The following is a 21,045-nucleotide window of genomic DNA, read 5'->3' as shown; positions in this document are numbered from 1 at the left end:
CCAGGCTGACGTCTGACTGTGCAGTGCAATGCTAGCAATATTAAAATGCCATATACTATCACTGCTCTTTCTTCTCTTACTTTCTTTACATTAAACAAAGTAAGTCCATGACTGAGCTTTTGAACTGTCATTCTTTTTTTCTTCTTTTTTTTTTTTTTTTTAATTATATAGCCACTGTTTCCCCGAACAGATACTATTTCTAGTCTACAGGTGTTGGAATCAGAGGGGTTTCCTCCTCACAGCCCAAGACACACCCTGTGTAAAGGCAGAGAACAATCTCAGCTTCTGCAGTCAGGATAACATGAGCAGTAGTATAAAATAGCTTCTTTAAGTCACAGCTTGTGTCTGAGGACGTCTCAGTAACGTACTGTATGGAAGATCAAAATTCCTGAGTCCCTTAATAAGTAGGAACATTCAAATTTGACATGGATTTCTAAGAAAGAAAAAAAAATCTTTTTTTTTTCTTTTTTTTTTTTTTCTGTTGGCTCTGTATTATGGCTGAAATGAATGACAGCATAATTGTACAAGTGAAGAAATTAAGGGAGGAGGCAATCTAAATGCAGTTTGGAAGAACGTAAAGCAAAACACAATTTGAAAATATCCTGCATTTGATGATGTGTCAAGAAAGACATTGTTTCACAGCAAGGTAGACTGAAAGAAATTTCATCCATCTTTTCTCAGTCTCTAGAAAAGACCTTCTGGGATACTAACGTTCGATCAAGTTTTATTCTGTCATTTAATTTCATGTCATATTCTGATGAGCTCTTCTACCTAAAATGAAACAGTTTAATCTTATGGCATCAAAACATTTAGTATTGGAGATTAAAACATAATGTTTCAGTAAATGTAGAAAGCTGTCTAATTGTGGATTAGATAGTCTAACCTAAACTTAATTTTAATATATTTACCAATATTCTAATATGGAAAAAGCAATGATATTATCTCAGCAAAAGCAACCTGACAATAACTGAAAAAGTATTTTTTCATGGCCACTTTAAGAATCTTTTATTGAGTGAAACATACCATTGAAAATAGGCTTATATATATGCCATGTACTTTCTAAAGTAAGTAAGAATTTGGACTGTAGCAGTTTTTCCATGTAATGAATAGTAAAAGGATGTCTGCAGAAGAAACCCCCTTTTTAACATCTTATTATCATGTCAAAAATCTACCATGAGGCAGCAATTGAAATGGGCTTTGTCATTTCTCTAAATGATGATTTAATGAAACAGTTTTCTCCCTTATTTATCTAAGAGTAACAATAAAAATACTTTGACAAACTTTGGAGTAAATAAAATGGTGTATGTTCATTAGTTTAATTGACAGTGTTTGTGACACTTCAGCGTCGTCTGTAAAATCTATGCATCTGCCATTTGTGCGTACATCTTCTTCTATCAAGCTCCTTTAACTTGCTCTGAAGGTATTAAAATTCTGCCATCACAGTCTAGAAGTGTGCAATACCTCACATAAAAACTGGTCTGCTTTGGCTCCAACAATGTTACAGTGAGCTTAAGGAAAATTGACAAAAATTGGCCAGTCTTTAACAAGGGTGGGATAATGTATGTCGGAATGAAAACTTGTGCAGTCTGACATGCTAGTTCAAACGAGAGTGTTTCATCCAATTTCAGAATTAGCTGAAGTGATTCCACGTTGTACATTGCATTTAATCTTTTCTCATATTTATAATGAAAACTACTTGCAAATGACTGGTGCTTTTTATAGACCACTACTACTTTGAGATGCCATCTCCCTTCTTAAAATGTAATTATATGATCAGATGTTAATTCAGGTTTGATGTGACCTTGGGTGGTCTCTAGTTCAACCTCTTGCTCTAAGTAGGTCTTCTCTGACATCAGGTCAGGTTGTTCAGGGTTTGGTCCAGTGTGGTCTTGGAAACTTCTGTGGATGGAGACAGCGCAACCTTTCTGGGTAACCAGGAATCAGCTGGCCTCATGGAGAAAAGGTTTCTCCCTATTTCCATTCTGAACCTCTCTTGTTCTGGTTTATGGCTGCTGTCTCTCACCATACAGAGCCTGTATGCTTGATTTCCTCCCTGCAGACAAAGGGGCTGCTTTGAGTCCCCCTGAAGCCCCCATGCCCAAGGCTGACCAAGCCTTCCTCCTGTGGCTTCTCCTTCCAGGGTGGGTGTTCATGCCTCAACTGCTCTGGGGACATCACCGACTGTGCTTCAATTTGCCAGCGCCTTTCCTGTACTGTGAAGCCCCAAACTGGGTGCAGTATCTGAATGTGGTCTAACAAGTACTGAGGCTAATCCCCTTCTTCATCTCCTGGTCATGCTCCTGGTCATACCACCCAGGATGCTCTTGCCCTTGGTGCTGTCAGGCCACTACATCCTCCCCTCCGCCTGTTGCCAAAGGCCCTAGGAACTTTCCTGCAGAGCTGCTCCTGACTAGGTAGGTCTGAGGCAGGGCTTTGCATTTGTCCTTGTTGAACTTCATCAGGTTCCTGTTGCCACATTCCAGAAGCCTGTCCAGGTCCCCCTGGATGGCATCCCTGTTCTTAAGCATATCATCTAGTTCTGTTCCTGTCCCCCAGCCTCAAACTCTTATCATCTGCAAGGTTGATGAGAGTGTACTTCATTTCCTCCTCCAGGTCAGAAGGCAAACAGAGCAAGTCCTGGAACAGATCCTTGCTGTATTCCACTTGCCACTGGTCTTCAGGTAGGATATGTGACCCACTAACCCTACCCTCTGTCTCCCACAATATTCTGGTATCCAAGTTAAGATACAGTGGTCTGGATGGAAGGACAAATAGATGGGTAAAAATCCAGTTGCATGACCAGGTTCCATGTCCAGTGTCTTGTTAAAACTGAGGTAAACAACATCCATCCATAAATCAGCATTTTATCATAGATAGAATGAGGTGGGTCAGACATGATTTACCCAGTCACCATCTTCTCCCTCACATCCCTTGTGCTAGTTTAACCTTGGCTGGCTGCCCGCTGCTACCCAGCTGCTCTCTCACTCTCCCTTGTCAACAGGACAGGGTGATAAAATAAGATGAAAAAGCTCATGGGTTGAGATAAGGACAAGGAGATGACTTACCAGTTACTGACATGGGCAAAACTGACTCAACTTTGGGAAGATTAATTTATTGCCAATTAAAAACAGAGTAGGATAGTAAGGAGTGAACTAAAAAAAAAAAAAAAAGACAAGCCTAAGAATACCTTCCCTCCAGCCCATCCTTCTTCCAAATCTCAACTTCACTCCTTACATTCCCAACTCTTCTACATACAAACAGTGCAGGGGAATGGAGAATGGGGATTGCAGCCAGTTCATAAAACTTCATCTCTGGCATTCCTTCCTTCTCGTGCTGTTCCTCTGTTCTGGTGTAGGATCCCTTCCTCAGGATACAGCCCTTCACAAACTGCTCCAGTTTGGGTCCCTTCCACAGTCCTTCACGAACACACTGCTGCTGCATGGGGTCCTCTCCACAGGCTGCAGCTTCCCTCAGTGCCTCTCCACCTGCTGCAGAGTGGGGTCCCCCATGGGCTGCAGATGGATATCTGTTCCACTGTGGTCCTTCATGGGCTGCAGGGGGACAACCTTTTTCACCACGGTCTTCTCCACAGGCTGAAGGTGAATCTCTGGTCTGGGACCTGGAGAATCTCCTCCCTTCTTCACCAGTCTTGGTGTCTGCAGGGCTGTTTCTCTCACATTTTCTCCCTCCTCTCTCTCTCAGCTGCTCTGTAGTGGTTTTTACCCTTTCTTAAATATGCTGTCACAGAGGCACCACCAGTGCTGCTGATGGGCTCAGCTTTGGGCAGGGGTCAGTCTGCTCTGGAGCCACTGGCACTGGCTCTGTCTGACACTGGGGCAGCACCTGGTGTCTTCTCAAAACAGGCCACCCCTGCAGCCCCACAACTACCAAAACCTCACCACATAAACCCAACACATCTCCAGAAATGTGGCCCAAGAGGACTCCATCTATTTTCCCAGGGACCAAAGTGAAGCTGATAAATCAGTAGTTCCCTGGATCATCCTTTGAGACTTTTTTGATGATTAGCATATTTGCCTTTCTCCAGACATCAGGGAAGTTCCCCAGCCTCCATGATCTCTCAAAACTAACAGTGAGGGAGGCCTTACATGGATATTATCCAGCTCTCTCAAAACCCATAGATACGTCTGTTGAATCCCATGGACTATCAAGAGTCAAGTTCTCTCAAATAACCCTTGATTCCACCATTACTCACTGCTGGTAGCTCCTTTTCCCCTTGAATCCCCTTACTAAGCTCAAGGACCTGGTATATTTGTTGATGAAGACTGAGGGCAAAGAAGGCATTTTGTGAAGACCAGGTCTACATTCTTCTGTTTTTCTTACCCATTACTTTCCAGATCCTGAACACCAACACACAAGGTTGCCATCGGTTATCCCACCCTCAGATAGCACTTCCTCATTAGGGAATAGCCAGCCCAGCTCTGTGCCACTCCTGTTGATTCATCCAGTATCTGTATCAAAGTGTTATTCCTGACACCTTCCAAAACTTCCTTGACTACTTATGTCCCACAGTGTTGGTTTTTCAGCAGATGTCAGGGAGGTTATAATTACCCACAAGAAGCAGAGTCTGTGATCCAGGTGTATCCTTGAGACGCTTAAGGAAGGCTTCATGCACTTCTTCACGTTGACTGGGTAGTCTATAAAACACTCCCACCACAATGTCCCCCCTGCTAGCCTCTCCTCTGACCCTGACCTACAAGCTTTCATCGCTGTGGTCCAGCCAGTAACATAGCTCCACACGTCCGAGCTACACCTTAACACATAGGGCAACTACCACCCTCATCGTCCCCGCCTGCCTTTCCTGATGAACATGTCTCTACACCCCACAGTATCACAGTCAGGCAAGATGTCCCACCTGTCTCTGCTGTCCTAACAGTGCTGTGCCTCTCCGAACACGCGTAGAGTACTGATTCGTTCTGCTCATTTCACAGGCTGAGTGTGTTTGGGTAGGCGTACTTGAAGGGCATTTCCATCTGCCCTGTTTAATCGTTACTCTTGTTACTGTCACCATGAACTATTGTATTCCTAAGAAAGGTTCTCCCTTTACTTGGTAGAACCAAGAAGACACCACATGGGCCTGAGCCATGTAGTCACTCCTGATACACTCCAGCTCTCCTCTGGCAGTACTGATCATGCTCGTATGGATGAGCAGCAAGGGATAATAGTCTAAGATGAGCCAAATGAGCCTCAGCAGTCTCTTCTCAACTTCCCAGCTCAAAAGTCCCCAGAAAATCTCCCCAGAGAGCAGGTCAAGTTGGCAGAGGGGGATCTGCATCTTCAAATGCCATTAACCATTGCTTTTCAGTACATGCATGTGGGTCAGGCTTGGCTGGTTCTGATGGCTCCCCAGGACACTGAACCTACTCTGCAGTCACAGATCTGCAGCAGAAGTCACAAGGCTCCTGTTCCCCTGTCCTGACAGTCTGCACTTGCCACTTGATGGAGTACAGACTCTGGCCACCCATCACGTGCAGCTGAGGGTTCAGATGCTTGGCTCCTCCAGGTCTCTGTGAAGATCCTACCTGGTTTTTCCATCTTTCCCAGTGCTTTGCAGAGGGAATACTATTCCCTCTCCAAGGAGTGATCCATGAGATGAAGTTCAAAAGGCAAGTGCCTGTAATAATGCCTTTCCAGGTTCCTGCCTCTCAGAGGAAAAACTAAAACTACTTAAGGTTTTTGAAGCGTTACATTAAATGAGAAATTTCAGCTGCAGTTTTAATTCAGTTGGGGTGTGGTGTTTGGTTTTTTTTTTTTGTTTCTTTTTTTTGTTTGTTTTGGTGGGTTTTTTTCTGAAATAACCTGTCTCCTTGTCTTTACTCATCATTTGTCTACACCTGGTTTTAATATCGCTCCAGCCTTCCTTTGGCACAATTCATTTTAACAGCAAGCCAAAATAAACAGATAGCTTTACATAAGGAAAACCAGCAATGCTCAGAGCCAACAAGAAATATTCAGACCAAAAGCTTTCGTTGAAAAACACTAAGGGAATATCTCTAGTAACTCCTGCAACCTATTCACCTACAGAAAAGATGACACGCAGCAGCAAAGAAAGTCATCCCACCCTGCTCTGCCAATTTGCTTAACCTCTGTGCCTGTTTCAGCACTGACCTTATCTGCTGATGCTGTAAATAAGCCTACTATTTAATATAAATACTGGTTTATATTTATTATAGTTTAGAAGCGGGAAAGAAGACTATCAATTAATTTCACACAAAGGCTAAGGAGCGCTGCTAACGCTATTCATTTCAGAACAAAGGCAGCTCTTAAGTAGAACTGTGCAGAGAATAGAAAATCCATTTTGTGAAAGGATTTTTAGCCTTCCAAAATTAGAATGCAACCTAAATCTTTTGAAATTCTCTAAAATTCTCCAAATGTCTCTAATTTATCTGAAATCCTCTAAAAGGAACATTGCAAAGTTTTCTTGTTTTACTTTGCTTTGAATCAGTCAAAATACTTCAACTTGACAGCAAGAGATTTTACATTTTTATGTCAACCTTTAATTTCCTGCTATAGCATGAACGTTATAAAGTAAGGAATGACAAAATAAATGAACATTTCTAAATGAAGGTCAAAGCGCTTTACTGTATTCTGTTAAAATAATATTTTGCAATTATTGAAAGATTATTCCTGATCTGTTTTTGTTTGTGTTTGTTTTTTTTTTTAAAAAAAAGAAACAGCTTCCTCAATATTTTGTGATATTCTTTAGATAAATCTTTGTCTCTCCTGCACTTCAACTGTCTTCTGTTTAGACTGCAAATTCTTCATAGAAGAGCCTGTCTCTTATTACATCTTTATAGGGCAGTTGGCACAATAGACCTCAAGTTTAATTGTTGTCATGTATTACAAATAATAATAATAAATTTGCTTATGGCTCCAGGGAACTGCATACTCCTTGGAGTCCTCCATGGTAGCTGCAATTAGCATGAGGAGCAAGAGTTCTGGTAGGAAAGATCTCATAATCCCCAACAGTTTATCACACTTTTTATATAATGTATGTGAAAAACCTTCTACACTAAAACAATGTGACAATGGTATTCTAATTCCTTTCCCATAACTATGCCTTTAATTGTAATCAGGGCAATAAATACGACAGCAATTCAAATACCAGTGTCAGCTGTAAATTGAAACCTCAAACCACCAAGCTGGTAGTCTGAGAGAATAAAAAGCAATAGGACCTACATTTCAAATGGCTGGATACGATTGCTGTTCAATAAAGTGCTGCCTCAATATGGTGTAGATATTACTAAGGAGATTTATAAAAGATATATGTTTTTTAAAATATCCTACCATTATTCAAAAGCCTGGAGAAAACAAAGTACTAAAATGAACATATATTTGTTTTTATGTTTCAGTGAATTTTAGCTGTTCATGATGCATTACATAATTTGTCAAAGAAGTAGCAGCTGTGTTCCAAGAAATACATGTTTGAAAATAATCCAATTCAAGGAGGCATAAGACTGCAGCTTGAAACAACCTTATTTCTTCACAGAAAAGATAGTAAAGCTGAATTTTCCTTCCCTTCTCTCCTCCCCATGTAGACTAAATCATTCCACTCTCCCTATAATTAAAACATTTGCTCCTCCAAAATAAATGAGCTCTCCTTTAAACTTGCTGAAGGACAAAGGGAAGGAAAGAAATGTATGTGCTCGCAAGATATGGGCTGCATGTGTAAGAGCAGAGAAGCTCGACCCTTACTATGGGACAGGCTACTTGAACTGGTGCAATCCAGCTGCTGTGTGAGCCTCAGGGGAAGCAACTTTTTATGATTCTTTCAGCGGGATAGGCTTGTGGGGCTTTTCCAGTTGGCTTTCCTTTCTGAATTGAGGAATGCTGCAGGAATAGCTCCTCCAAACCCCAGGCTTTGCCAGGAGGAAAGCACAGGTGAAGGTGGAATTGGCAGGGAACAGAGATCTTCTGATGGTTCATTAAGACATTGTTTGTGAAGAACTATTCTGCAAATGTTACAGTACTGCTGGTTTTGCATATGTGTTACATATGTTTATATATATAGGCATGTTATACGCACATATATATAACTAATGTAAGCAATGTCAACCTGTTATAGGAACAGGACACCACAGATCCTGCCCTCACAAGCCCTGGGATTCTCTTGGTGCCCAGATAACAAGGAAAAAATTGCAGAGTCAAAATTTGTAGTAAAGATAGAATATCATCATGCAAATCATGGATTAATTCTGAAGTTTTACGAGGCAGGAGACAGTAACCTTCCCTAGACCCTGCTGAGAGCTAGAAGGACTCACATTTCCTATAATCAAGAAGGACTTGTTTCTTATTCTGAATTTAATATGACCTTGACAGCAAGTTCACTTTTCAGAAACCAAAAAGCCAGGCTCCAACAGCTGTCTCTGTAAATCTCAGCATTTGAAGGACATTCCCTTAATCCTGTCAGTTTTTCTTTTGGGTGTGATTTTGGTTCATTGCTCTTTTAAAAATATTTGTATCGCTACCCTTCAAATGGATGTTCCTTGCAATTCATTGTAAGCTTTCAAGAAATAAACTCTCAAAAATGTATCTATGGGTTATTTTGGAATTTTTTATAAACATTTTGATCATTTGAACATGGCTTACAAGTATTCCTGCAATATGATTGTTCCAATTTCTATCTAGTGCTAGCTATTATTAACTTTCTATAGCATATAATGTAAATGCATATAATGCAAAGGACATAATTCTTATGCGTAGATTTAGACATAACCTCTGTCACCCCAAAAGTTACCTTACTTGTTCTTGGTCATGCTGGCAACTCCTGCAGTTTGAAACCTGGGTAAGCTGCATAAACACGTAATGTATCACAGAAGGATAGTTCAGGGAAGAGAATGAGCGAAACTGAAAAGTGTTCTTGGAAAACACATTCAAGTAAATAACCCGTGTTAAGCGGTTACAAGAGAAGATGTAAGAAGCTATGAATCAGAACAGACAACGCTGCCCTAGAAGAAAAAAGGGGCCACAGAGTGACATCCCTCTTAATAAAGAAAGTCCAAAGCTGCCAAGGCAGATTGGAATTCCACCAAGAATGAGGGTTTTTGTCACTAGCTTTGAAGGGAATTACATTATGTCCTGTACATGGTGGACATAAGCAGAATTATATTAGATCAAACCTTCTGCTCCTCCTCTTATTACAATGTCATCACAATGTTTAAAGTGCCTGAGAATGCAATGCCATATAAAAGTTTTGTAAGTTGATTTGCCAGGTGCTGGTTTAGCAGGAGTCATATAATGCTTTTAGTTCTGGAACAGGGGCAACAATACTGATGGCACCCGCTTGGCTGTACCTTCATTTTTGGAGTAGGAGATGAACAATTTAGACACGGACTCCCTGAAGAAATTATGCACGTACCACCTGTTCATTTTATTAAAACAGTGACACCTCCACAGGGGTGGGAGAGGTAGGGGCAGGGGGGGAACATTGGTCACAGAAGGAATGACAGCTTGGTGTATCTGTTCATGCTATTGATTACACTTCCTGACAACCACATGGGGAAGTTAATTACTGGGAGGCAAATTAACACCCTTGCAAGATAATAGAGAAAACAATAATTATATTAAGAACTCAGGGGGCTAAGTTTTCTTGGCCTTGAGCCTGAAGCTGTAAGCACTGTTTTAAAGAAAACCACCGCTCTATTGCTCAGGGGCAAATAGTTTGAGCCATATTGATTGAAGTCTTTATTCGCAGTGATTAAAAAGCACCTTCAACTGCCAGTGAGTCTGTTCGGACTTTTCACAAGGAGCCTTTCAATTAAGATTTCAAACGAGACTCACTTTGCATCGCAATCGGTCTGTTCTGGTCAGCAGAGAGACAGCCCGTGCTACCTGGCTGACCCGTGCCGCCATGCCTGCTGCGCACTGTGCACAGCGCGCTCACGAGGGCCCTTGCGCCAGCATGTTCTCCCACCCTTCTGAATCAATGGGAACAAAGCGTCTTGGAGAGCCAGCTTAACTTTGTTGATTTTATATGAATAGGAGAAATCCTCCAGCATTCCGTTTTACTTCCAGATTTCATCTGAGCATACGCTACATGCATTGGAATTGAAAGATGGTAACTGGAAAAGCGGTAACGTGTCACCAGACTGTGGTGACAGGGAACTTCCAGTGGAAACTGTCCTCACCGCAAATGACAGCGTGGGGCTCTAAATCTACACTCTGTCTCCAACGCCAAATTAAACCTGGTCATCTTGCAATGTTATTTAAGATTTGGGATCTCAACACCGAGTCTGAAAGTCAGTCTGGGCACTTCTCTTCCATTATAATTGCAAGAAGTTTCTTCTGATCAGAGCGTACATACAGCAACATCTATGTTTAAACTGACATTTCCAAATAAAAGCTGCAGTTACCTTCTGTCCTTTTAATCAGTTTTAGTAATATGGAACAGGTGTAAATGAGACATTTGGTGCACTACCTATGTTTTCAAATGTCTACCTTAGAATGCAGTGCCTCTTTTTCCTTTGTTTTTTTCCTTTCCTGCTTTTCTCCTGTACCAGAAGGATGATAGGGAACCCTATAAACATCAAGATAATCTTTACCTAGCGATTAAAAGGTAGTCTGAAAATTTTTAAAATAACATCACTGTAGTTTAAACAAGAATTATTGAGGGCATTGCTTAGATCTTAGGGTTCCCTAATTACTCCTATCTTAGGGTTCCCTAATTACTGCTGGTAATAACGGAGAAGGTTATTACCCAGGTTGATGCCTGCATGATGCAGTCATTCTGCAGGCTTGGCAGCTGGGAAGAATTACCTTTTTACTTGTCAGCTAGGTGACTTTGATTTGACGATAGTGAGAGGCAACAAAAGGGAATCCCATGGTGCCCACTTTTGCTAAAGCAGTTTTTGGAAAGAATTTGTGCCAGAGGAATAGCAAAAATCTGTGACTTATTGGGATGGCAAATAAAGTTTTATTGGATTTTTCTGACTACACGGAAGGATTGTTAAGGTTCAACATCACAGACTAAATGCAGACATGCTGTAGTTTTGCTGGATTCATCCATCAGAAAGAACCTGACACACGATAATCATAGTAATATTTTAAAATGCTTCTCTGATGCAGAGGAGGAGAAAGAATGAACCACATGATTGACACTGGTTGCATTCCTTAATGCACCGCTGGGATATATTAATATAATTCGCAATTAAGATGATCCCAGAACTTCAGCTGACAACAGTGTATGAAATTATGAAAAAGCAAGTAATTATCTGATGATGCAAACTTCTTTCCCCCAGGTTTCCTGTGTCTTTATGCTGTGATTCACATTTGATCTTGAAGGTTTGGATTTGTCCTTGGCTCTCATCATAACACATTCTGTCAACCAGATGTCTAAGATTTCTGTCTTCAGCACTGGACAATCTATTTAAATTTATTTACATTATTTAAATTTTTAAAATTTTAACTGTAAATTTATTCTATTTAAATCTATGTTAAAAATTTAACTTTACATTTTGTTTAACTACCTGGTATTGTGTCTGCTTTATTTAAGCATATTTTATTTTTTTTTTAGCAAATCAAATAAGTTTGATTACTATCCACGTCTGCTATTTTTTATTTGTTACTCAAATCGACTGAAAGAAAAAAACTTGAAGAGAAGTATTACTATGTGCTCGGCATCTAAGAGTCTCTACATGCAGGAATAATGACTATAAAATTGTCTTTCCTGAGAAAAATTAGGAGAATGGTGTAGATTTTGAGATCAAATATGATCACTTGCTATGGATGTATGCACTGACTGTGTGATTGTCATACCCAGTCTTTGACTTTGGAACAATCTTAGAATTCCTCCTTTACAGCTTCTTTACAGCCTCAATAATCATAAAGACAATGTTGCCCATCTGTAGCAAATTCATAAGGCTAGCAGAGGGTGTAAAGACTTTTCCCCTGAGCATCTGCACTTCCACGTCAGTGCCAATTGTCATTTCCAGTCTTGATTTCACTGCATTTTAGCACAGTTTCCAGGCTAAGCATGGGAAATCACCTTCACTGTAAGAACAGGGATCTTCATCCTTCACAAGAAACAATAACACAGTTTTGAAGCCTGGAGTCAGCACACAGTGCTATTTTATAAAGACATGGAGTAAGACCACAAATGGTGGGTCAGTCTTTTGAGAAGTTGTGACTCAGATGACTCAGATGTCTGTACAGCAAGACCACCATCAATCCCAAAATCCAAAGTATGAATTGAAACATATTCTGTCCTTTAGGAGCATTCAATAGTAAAAATATTGGCCACGTTTGCATATGAGTTTCAAATTATTCAGGTCTAGATTAACTTCAAGTGAGAGAACACTAATTCTTCAATTTTTCCAAGACCAACTTCGGACTTCTGTTGCACTTGATTTTAATAAAACAGGTTTGCATATCCATGAAGTAGATGTGCTTGCTGAAGAGAGCCTTTCTTGTTTCAAAGTTGGCATTTTAAAGTATTCTTGTATTTTGTGTAGGAAAATACGAACTGAAGAAGAGACACAGCTCTGTAAGTGTATCATCAAGACATGATGGCTTTCCACATTTTGCAGTTTTGAAGATGGAGACACAAATTCATGATGCTATTAAGTGGATAATTCTCTAAATCTCACTGAAGATTGTGGAATGGTGGAGATGATCTCTCCTATTACTTTCTGTAGATTTTACATAAAAGTAATTATATACAACGCAAATGCTACCCCCCAAAAAAAAGAATGGGATGCCTGAACTTCCTCATCTTCAGTATTACTGATATTTAGTTCAGTAATAAGCTTGTCATCTCCTCTGTTAGAACCTGCTTTCTTCAACCCTTTAAATCCCATTCTTTTCTACAAGGGATTTTGGGAACATCATTAATTCCATCATTATAGAGAAATGGAAAAATATAATTGAACTGAGGAAGCAGGACTCTAAAGTCTCAAAAGCAATCTATGCTGATGCAAACAAGAAAACTTTGGTAACTTTCTGTGTAGTGCTATATATTAACTGAGGATTCAGATCTAATTTTTAGGTGAACCTTTCAAAACTGGATTTTTGAGATGATTTAAGTCAGTACATGTAAAGGGTAACCAATGCTCAATAGCAAGACATCCTGGAGTTATTAAGGAATTATGAAATGCATTAGACATGAAGTCCAAATCCAGTGAATCCAGGGATTTAAGAAGAAATAGCTTGCAACAGCAATTCATTTCAGCTAGTACTTTACAATCAAAGCAGTGGTGCAGGATGGATGTACAATGAAAAATAGTTTCAGCAAATATTAATGTGAGAGTTAGTATTAATTTACTTCGGTTGCACTTATACCACTTGCACTTTCTGTGATACTGAAAATTACCTTTTGAAATATCTCTATAGACAGATACAGAAGTGATTGAAAAAATCAGAACCCATATTTTGAGAAGTTTGTCTTTTAAAGCTGTAGGATACATTTCAAAATAGTTACAGTATAACTTTTGATATTTAATTATGCCTATGAAAGAAGCACAAACAGTTTTTGTGTTTGGTGGATCAAACTCTTCAAGGCCCTAAATGGCTCAGGCTCTGATCTAGTTAAGCTGATGCTGAACATCTCAGCACACAAGTCAAATCTGTGAAGTTAATGGGCTACAAATTATTAAAATAAGCACATATTTCACCGCTACACTGAATCACCTTTAAATCCATCTGTGACAGTAAAATTTCTGTCCAATTTGTTGCAGGCCTGCTATTTCCTTCCACAGTATTTTGTATTTAAACTAAATGTTTGAAAGAATAAGTTTTCAATTTCAAAGCTACTTTGAAAACATACCTCATTATATTTGTTGCACGTCTCCTCCTCCTATGCCTTTCAAGGAAATATTCCAAAAGAGATTTTGTTGCCTTCAAGTGCAAAAGGAAATCAGCTCCTCAGCACTTGGGAAATATGCAAAGACAAGGCAGCAAGCTGCCATTGCATGTGAGCTATGTGAAAATAAATGCTTGTACAGAAGATTTTATTTTCATGTTTCCAGGAGGTCTCATAAATGCTAGCAATAAAAAAAGAAATTACAAAAATGCACTTTTGCCATCTTCTATTGTTTGAGCAACCCTATCAGCCATGTTCGTATTTATTTTTATAGCCTTTTTAATTTAGAAAAATGAAATCAAGTTGCAACATGGACTGTTACAAATTTATTTTAGATATCACTGAGCAGACCACCTTAAAAGAAAATTGCTGTCATTTAAATTGTTTAAATGAAGAGGCCAGATTTCCAAAGGCACATTGCAGCCAGTCACACCAGGATTATGGCACAGACAATGCATGATCATATTCTTATCACTTGCTGTCAGAATCCAGAGCCTGTGGATGTTTTTGTGCGTCATGTGGGTCATAATCTCTGTAAAATGCTAAGTTGCCAGTCACTCACTGACAGAGTTAGAACTTGCTTCTTTGTGCGTTAAGTCTTGCCAAGAGAGTCCCCAAAACTTCCAAAATCAGTGATGTTTAACAACACAGCATATTCACTAACACCATCTCCAACACAGCTGTAACCATAGGCTGTGAGAGTCCTACATATTTCAAAAATTTTAGATTTTTTCCAAGGAATCTTTTGACCCTCTGTACTGTGTGAAACTAATTACCACTTGAGCAGTTAGGTCAAAGCTTGCTCCTGAAAGGGCAAGATAAAGTTTACTGATAGGATGAAGCAGGAGAAGGAGCTGGACAAGTACCTGCTCCTACTATTAGAGGCAGAAGGGGTACAGGAAAATAGGCAACATTAAAAGAACAACACATTAAAAAGGTGGGGAGGGCTGCAGGCATACTAGTGAGGATTGCAGTGCTTTAACGTAGGTGGATTCCATATTCTGGAATCTCAATGAAATGTGGTTTGTGATGACAGCAAGTCAACTAGATTATCTAGTCATCCTTTTAAGCTGCACATTGCTGCAAAAGCCTAGTTCCATGAACATTAAGAAAGGATAAACGAAACACTGCTTGTCTCCATTACAGGTGAAATGTCTAGGCCATGTGGTAGATGATAAGAACACAGCTTCTTGGAATGATGTTCTCAGAGAAAACTTTGTTTTCACATTAATTCAGCCAAAGGCCTCAAGAAACTAATGAAATTTGTTAATAAAGGTTGAACAGCTTTAGTATAGATTTTTGATAAGGAAACAGCTGCTCATTTGCAAGGGTACTAAGCTGAGTCTGGAGGCCACAAGATATGGTAAAGAATAAGCAGATGCTTCAGACTAAACAATTCAAGTAGCCCTTGAAACTTCTTTGAGAACTTAGTACATACCCTGATGTTAAGAGGTTACACGAAGCTCATTGAGTTAATAGTGATCAAGTATGTATTGCTGGAGGGCAGCTAGAGAGATGAAAAAGGCAGCCAGATTTACTGAGAGATAAATAACATACTGCTCCATGTCCGCCAAAATAAGATTTGAGTAGTTAAAAGCTGCCAGAAGAGCCTGAGTGAAATGAAATCTGCACATAAGGATGGATGAATGACACATTCTGAACTGGAATGTTTGGTCATCTGATCTGTGATAATCAGGGTTGCTCAAGAGGAAATTGTCACTACCAGCAAATCCAACCTGCAGACCAGAGTCCTTCTATGTGAAGTCAGCCTGGTGTCCATCAGGACCCCCAGGTCCTTTTCTGCCAAGCTGCGTTCCAGCTGGGTGGCCCCAGCATGTCCTGGTGCCGGGCGCAGGGCTCCCTGGGTGCAGGGCTTTGCATTTCTGGCTGAACTTCACGAGGTTCCTGATGTGGTACATGCTTTCTTTTCACCCAACATTACATTCACCTCAAAGGACCCCTTGTTGCAGTTCGACTTGCGTGTATAGAGCGGTCATACGAGGTTATTGCCTTTTTGCAGCTGTAATTGTAGTGTTCAGGACCTTTGACTTTTAACTAAGTACACACATTTTTCTTTCACATCTCATAATTTAAAAGGCAAAACAATAACATAAACTGCCTAATTTGGAAGAGAACAGTAGGCTGTAGAGAAAAGAGTCCTATTCATGGTTTTGGGGTTTCTTTTCTTCTGCTTTTTTTGGTTTGTTTTTTATTTTTTCCTCTGGAAATTCAGATGGAGGGTTTCAAAGACACAAACTAAATTTAGCTACCCATTGATTTCAAATGGGATTTAGGCACTGAAGAAGTACCATTTTTTTGTTTTAAAAAATCTGTTCCTCTGTTGTTTTATCTTGAACAGACAGAAGGAGAGATATCACCGACAGTAAACAAACCATCTTAAATAGAATATTTTCTTTTTCCATTTAGGTTAAATTCTGGCCACAGATAATTTGCATGACCTCAGGTGAGCCCAGTAAGTATTCAGGTCTCCATGAGGGGAAAAAATTTGTTTCTGGATTCAGAGGACTATTTTGTTATATGTAAGGTAAGGAAGGGTTTGGAAGGCAGAAAAATTAGAAAGTTACTACACTTGTATTTAACTTTTCTTGAACCTGGAATTCATACTGTCAAAGAATGGAATTCATTCACTCACTTTTCTGCAGTTAGCAGCAGATTATATGAACCAGTTGTCAATGATCTGTATTATCCTGTCCCTTGTCGACTCAGACTCTAATTACTAAATAATCTGCCCTTCTTTTATCACCTAATTTGGAAGAAAGTAGTAGGCTGTAGAGAAAACAACTCTTTTCTAGCTAATTTATTTTTATTTTAAATTGATTTGCATAAAACAACATGCTCTTATCTCAGAAGCTTTAGACAAAGACTGAAGGATATATATCCCACATCAAAGTTATAAAACATGAATTTCATTTAATAAAGGGTACTTTTGTTCTCAGAATATGCTATTAACATGAATCAGATCATGCTGATATTTGTTAATAGTGTTTTTCATAGTTTAAATGTTGCACAGGCTTTGAATTTCTCAGGATGTGTCTCAGCAATCACTGTGGCTAGAAATGCTTGCAGACCACGTGTGACAGTACTCGAAGAGCTGTTCAGATGGTAATATATAAATTATAGGGGGGAGGTGAATGGGCATTGACTAACCTATCTATCAAAGGTTTACATGCCAACTGTTTTTTGACAAAATACAGATCCATACATGTACAAGGTTACCTATCCCATCTTTCCATTATCTGTATTCAAAACAGTTTATAAGGTAAAAGCAGAGATTTTGTTAGATACCTATGAGATGTGGAAGTCATGTTTTGTATGTTTTTTAGATTAAAAATTCTTTCAATAAATCTAAGGCTAAAAGAATGGGTATGGCATATGCTAATAATCTCTATTTCACACTTTTACTAACCACGCCTACTAACAATTACCTAATCGACAGATGTATGTGAAGTTTCCATTTTAGTGAATCACACGGCATAGCTAAAGAGCCTTTTTAAAAATCTCACTCTTACCCATTTTTCCCCTGACATTCATGTCTTGATCCTAAATATAGGACTATACGTGTAGCTGACAGCTATTCAAACTTGTAAGTGATGTGATGCCCCTATACAGCTTGCTGTAAGAATCCTCCACAGGTTCAGATATGTGTGCTCTTTCTGCTTAACTAAAATTGGTATTAAGTAGGTGCCATCAAATGACATTCTTCAGCCGCTAAACAGTGTAACAGCCCATTCAAATAGGACAAACTATGGTAAACAAAACTGTGCCCTTCTGCAAAGTCAATATGTTTGTCCTAATTTGCAAAGTAGTAAATGATAGCATGGCTCCATAAATGCTTAAAGATGTCACAATAGTCATCGAGAAAATGCCACAAATGTACATAAAAACAAAACATGGATTCATGCTTTTGTAATTAAAGAACTCTGTGATCCTCCGAGGAGAAATATTGTAAGTTCTGGTGTTCTCACGCAAAAAGAGACCAGGCTGAGAAAAGCTCCTGAGATCTTCCAAACACTCGGATGTAGGCATCAGATCTCACTAAAGGTTATGACGGCAATTTCAGCTGATATAGGGACTTCTGAAATTCTCAACCTTGAGCTGAGAAATCAGACTTTAACATTAAAACAACAGCAAAAAAATGAGTGTATACAATGCACTGTTCACAGTTAAGTATTGTACTGATACTTCTTCTCTCCTAAACTCTCACCATGGCCACTGTACAGTCTTCTTCCCTCTCTTCTGCTGACTCATTCTCTTTCTCCAACACAACTCACTAAAAATTGTGGGGTTTTATATTTTTTTTTCTGCTTCTTCCTTATCTCCCTCATTTTTTAATTTTTTTTTCCCCTCGGTGATTTTTCCCAGGTCTGCTGAGCTCTCCTTACTTTTCCCACCATCTGGCTAGACAGCTGTTGCTGATACTACTGAGTGAGTGAGTTGTGAAAACAGTTGTTCAGAAGCTGATTTTACCTGCGGTTCCCATTCTCTACGGGACTGGAAGTTCTGATGATCAGGACAGATGAAATGATGTATGAAACAAAGCTTGATGCTTTGAAGAAAACTCATGTGGCACAAATGTGTTGTAGTGACAACATGGATAAATCCAGTTTAAACAGAAATCATACAAAGAAGCAAGCTGCCAACTACAATGAAATGAACTATTAACTACTTGGTAAATCAAGGGCCGGCTATGCTTTCCAAGCCAGCTTCATGGTATTGCTGGAGGGACAGGATAAGGGGGAGGTGCCACAGAAACTTGGACCCAACACTGAAAAATGGATGTGAAATGAATCAGCTCTTTCAGCTGCATTACAGAACAAAAATACAGAATACCCATATAAAGTCTGCAACCTGGCTTTGTTCCTCATTTGTTCTGCTTTCTGCCTGCTCCAGTAAACCTCTTGCTCCAATAGGGACCAAGTTCTCACAGGCTTGGGCTCCACAAAGTATAGCAGATATTGTACAGAATCACAGAATTACACAGTTCTATGAATTCTAGAATATAGGAGATTACTCAAACACAGCTGCCTAAATCCTAATGCAATTACAGACTGCTGACCATCACAATGTGAGGACACTTACTATCAGAAAGTTATAATAATTAAGACTGAGATCCAGGAGGCACTTAAAAATGTTTAGCTCTAGATGTACAAACCATGCTGGAAATTTCAGATGGAGTCTGTTGTATAAATACTTTTTCTGAGATACAGCCAAACAGACAAAAATTTTACAAAACATCTCACCAGATTCTTCAAATTCATTGTTGTATGCATTCCAAGTCTCACTTATGCGGAGCAGATTTTCTTCCATGGCTTGAATGTCCATGTAGGGACAGTTGCACTCTGGGAATTTGGGACCACACTGGCACCAGCAGTCATTATCCTTGCAGATGAACTCCCCCTCTGAATTGCAGGCAATATAGCTCAGAGCTGCCTGGACAAAATGTTCTTGCAGATACTCGGGCAGGATGACCTGAAGACCTGAAGGAGATAGAGTAAGCACTATGTTATGAAATGTAACGGAATGCTTGAGCCAAGCATCTTCCCTGACCCACGTGAAAAAAAAAAAAAAAAACCTGTATGGCTGATTTAGGACAATTTACTCATCTGTCTAGCATTTGCACTGTCATATATTTCCTTCCTTAAGAATTAATTTCAGATATATCCCTCATATTTCCCTCAGTATGGAACAACTGTTCCACCAACCAGTGACCTGTGTTCCTCAGAGCATATACTGGTGTGATTTCTTTCTAGGGGGATTGTCAGGAACAGAAAGAAAGGATTACATCAACTTTTCCTTGTAAAGAATTGCTGAATGAACAGCCTCAGCAGTAGGGAAGCATGCAGCTGAATCATAATCTTGCTACTGGCAGCTAATGCAAATTTTGAGAGTGCTGATGAAAGGAAAGCAGCCCTGAAAGACAGAGTAAAGAGACAGTATAATCAGAAAAAGAGGTGTGAAGGTAAACATTCCCATTCTGTATTGGACTTGTTTTCCATGTTGCCTGTGAGACAAGATATAGTTTGTCTAAATAACTCTAGTTATCTCTTCATCATTCTGTAGAGACAAATGGAGATGAATGGGAAAAATTGGGTTGGGGGAAATTTTAAAGAAATAAAATTCAGCTGATATTACTTTTCTTATAACATTGGTATTTCATTGCTAAAAGACAGCCAATTGAATAAGTGTCCTGGTTTTGGCTGGGACAGGGTTAATTTTCTGCCTAGCAGCTGGCTTGGCGCTGAGCTGGGATTTGGTGTGAGAGCCCTGCTGATAGCACACCGGTGGGTTTGGTTGTTGCCGGGTCGTGTTTATACCAAGTCAAGGACTTTTCAGTTCCTCTGGCCCTGCCAGCGAGGGGGCTGGGGGGGCACGAGGAGCTGGGAGGGGGCACAGCCAGGACAGCTGACCCGAGCTAGCCAGAGGGTGCTCCATACCATGGGACGTCATGCTGAGTGTGTGAGCTGGGGGAGCTGGACAGGGCTGCTGATTGCTGCTGGGTGACTGGCTGGGTATCCACCAGCGGGTGGTGAGCAATTGCTTTGTACATCACTTGGTTTTTTTTCCTTTCCCTTTGGATTTTATTCCTCTACCGTTCTCTCTCCATCAATATCATCATCATCATCATCTAGTATTAGTATTAATTTTATTTAATTTCAATTATTAAATTGTCCTTATCTCTACCCACAAGTTTTTTCTTTTTCCCTGTTCTCCTCCCCACCCCTCTGAGGGTGGCAGTGAGCGGGCGGCTGCCTGGCGCTTAGCTGCAACCTGTGGTTAAACCACAGCAAATATAAAAATATAAAAAAATATAAAACCTTGAGAAATAAAAGTAATTCTTAAATCTCATAAAGGTTTAACATGGAGAAAGGGTGCGACATCTAGCTCCCATAGTGTTCCAGAAAACCTCCTGCTATATCACAAATCCCTTTGCGAAGTGTTTTCACACTTTACCCTGCAATGGCACACAGAAGCCTTGCAAAAGCATATCACGTTGATGTATCAGAACCACAGAGCAGGTGAATCAAAAACTCAGACCATTTGTGACCAGAAATTTATACTTACTCATCTGAAAATTCTGACTACTGTTTACATGATCCCAAGGATGGGAATAAGTATTTTATATACAAGCATTTTAATTTACTATCTATCGGTTACTCTAGCTACAATAGTAATCAACAATCAAAAAGCCACTGCAAGGTACATGGTAAATT

At 39.7% G+C, this 21,045-nt stretch overlaps 1 protein-coding gene across 2 annotated transcripts in view; it reads right to left on the bottom strand.

Moving 5' to 3' along the window:
- BRINP3 (BMP/retinoic acid inducible neural specific 3) overlaps positions 1–21,045 on the bottom strand; it is a 213,860-nt gene that overhangs the window by 43,906 nt on the left and 148,909 nt on the right. For both annotated transcript variants that reach the window (XM_005231130.3, XM_027777866.2), the window contains one exon: positions 19,075–19,311. In XM_005231130.3, the coding sequence (XP_005231187.1) occupies positions 19,075–19,311 (237 nt within the window). The remainder of the gene's footprint in view (positions 1–19,074; positions 19,312–21,045) is intronic.

This window comes from Falco peregrinus, chromosome 10, assembly GCF_023634155.1.
Source record: "Falco peregrinus isolate bFalPer1 chromosome 10, bFalPer1.pri, whole genome shotgun sequence".
Lineage (NCBI taxonomy): Eukaryota > Metazoa > Chordata > Aves > Falconiformes > Falconidae > Falco > Falco peregrinus.
Note: the sequence above shows the minus strand (reverse complement) of the source record. Positions and strands in the feature narration are given on the sequence as shown.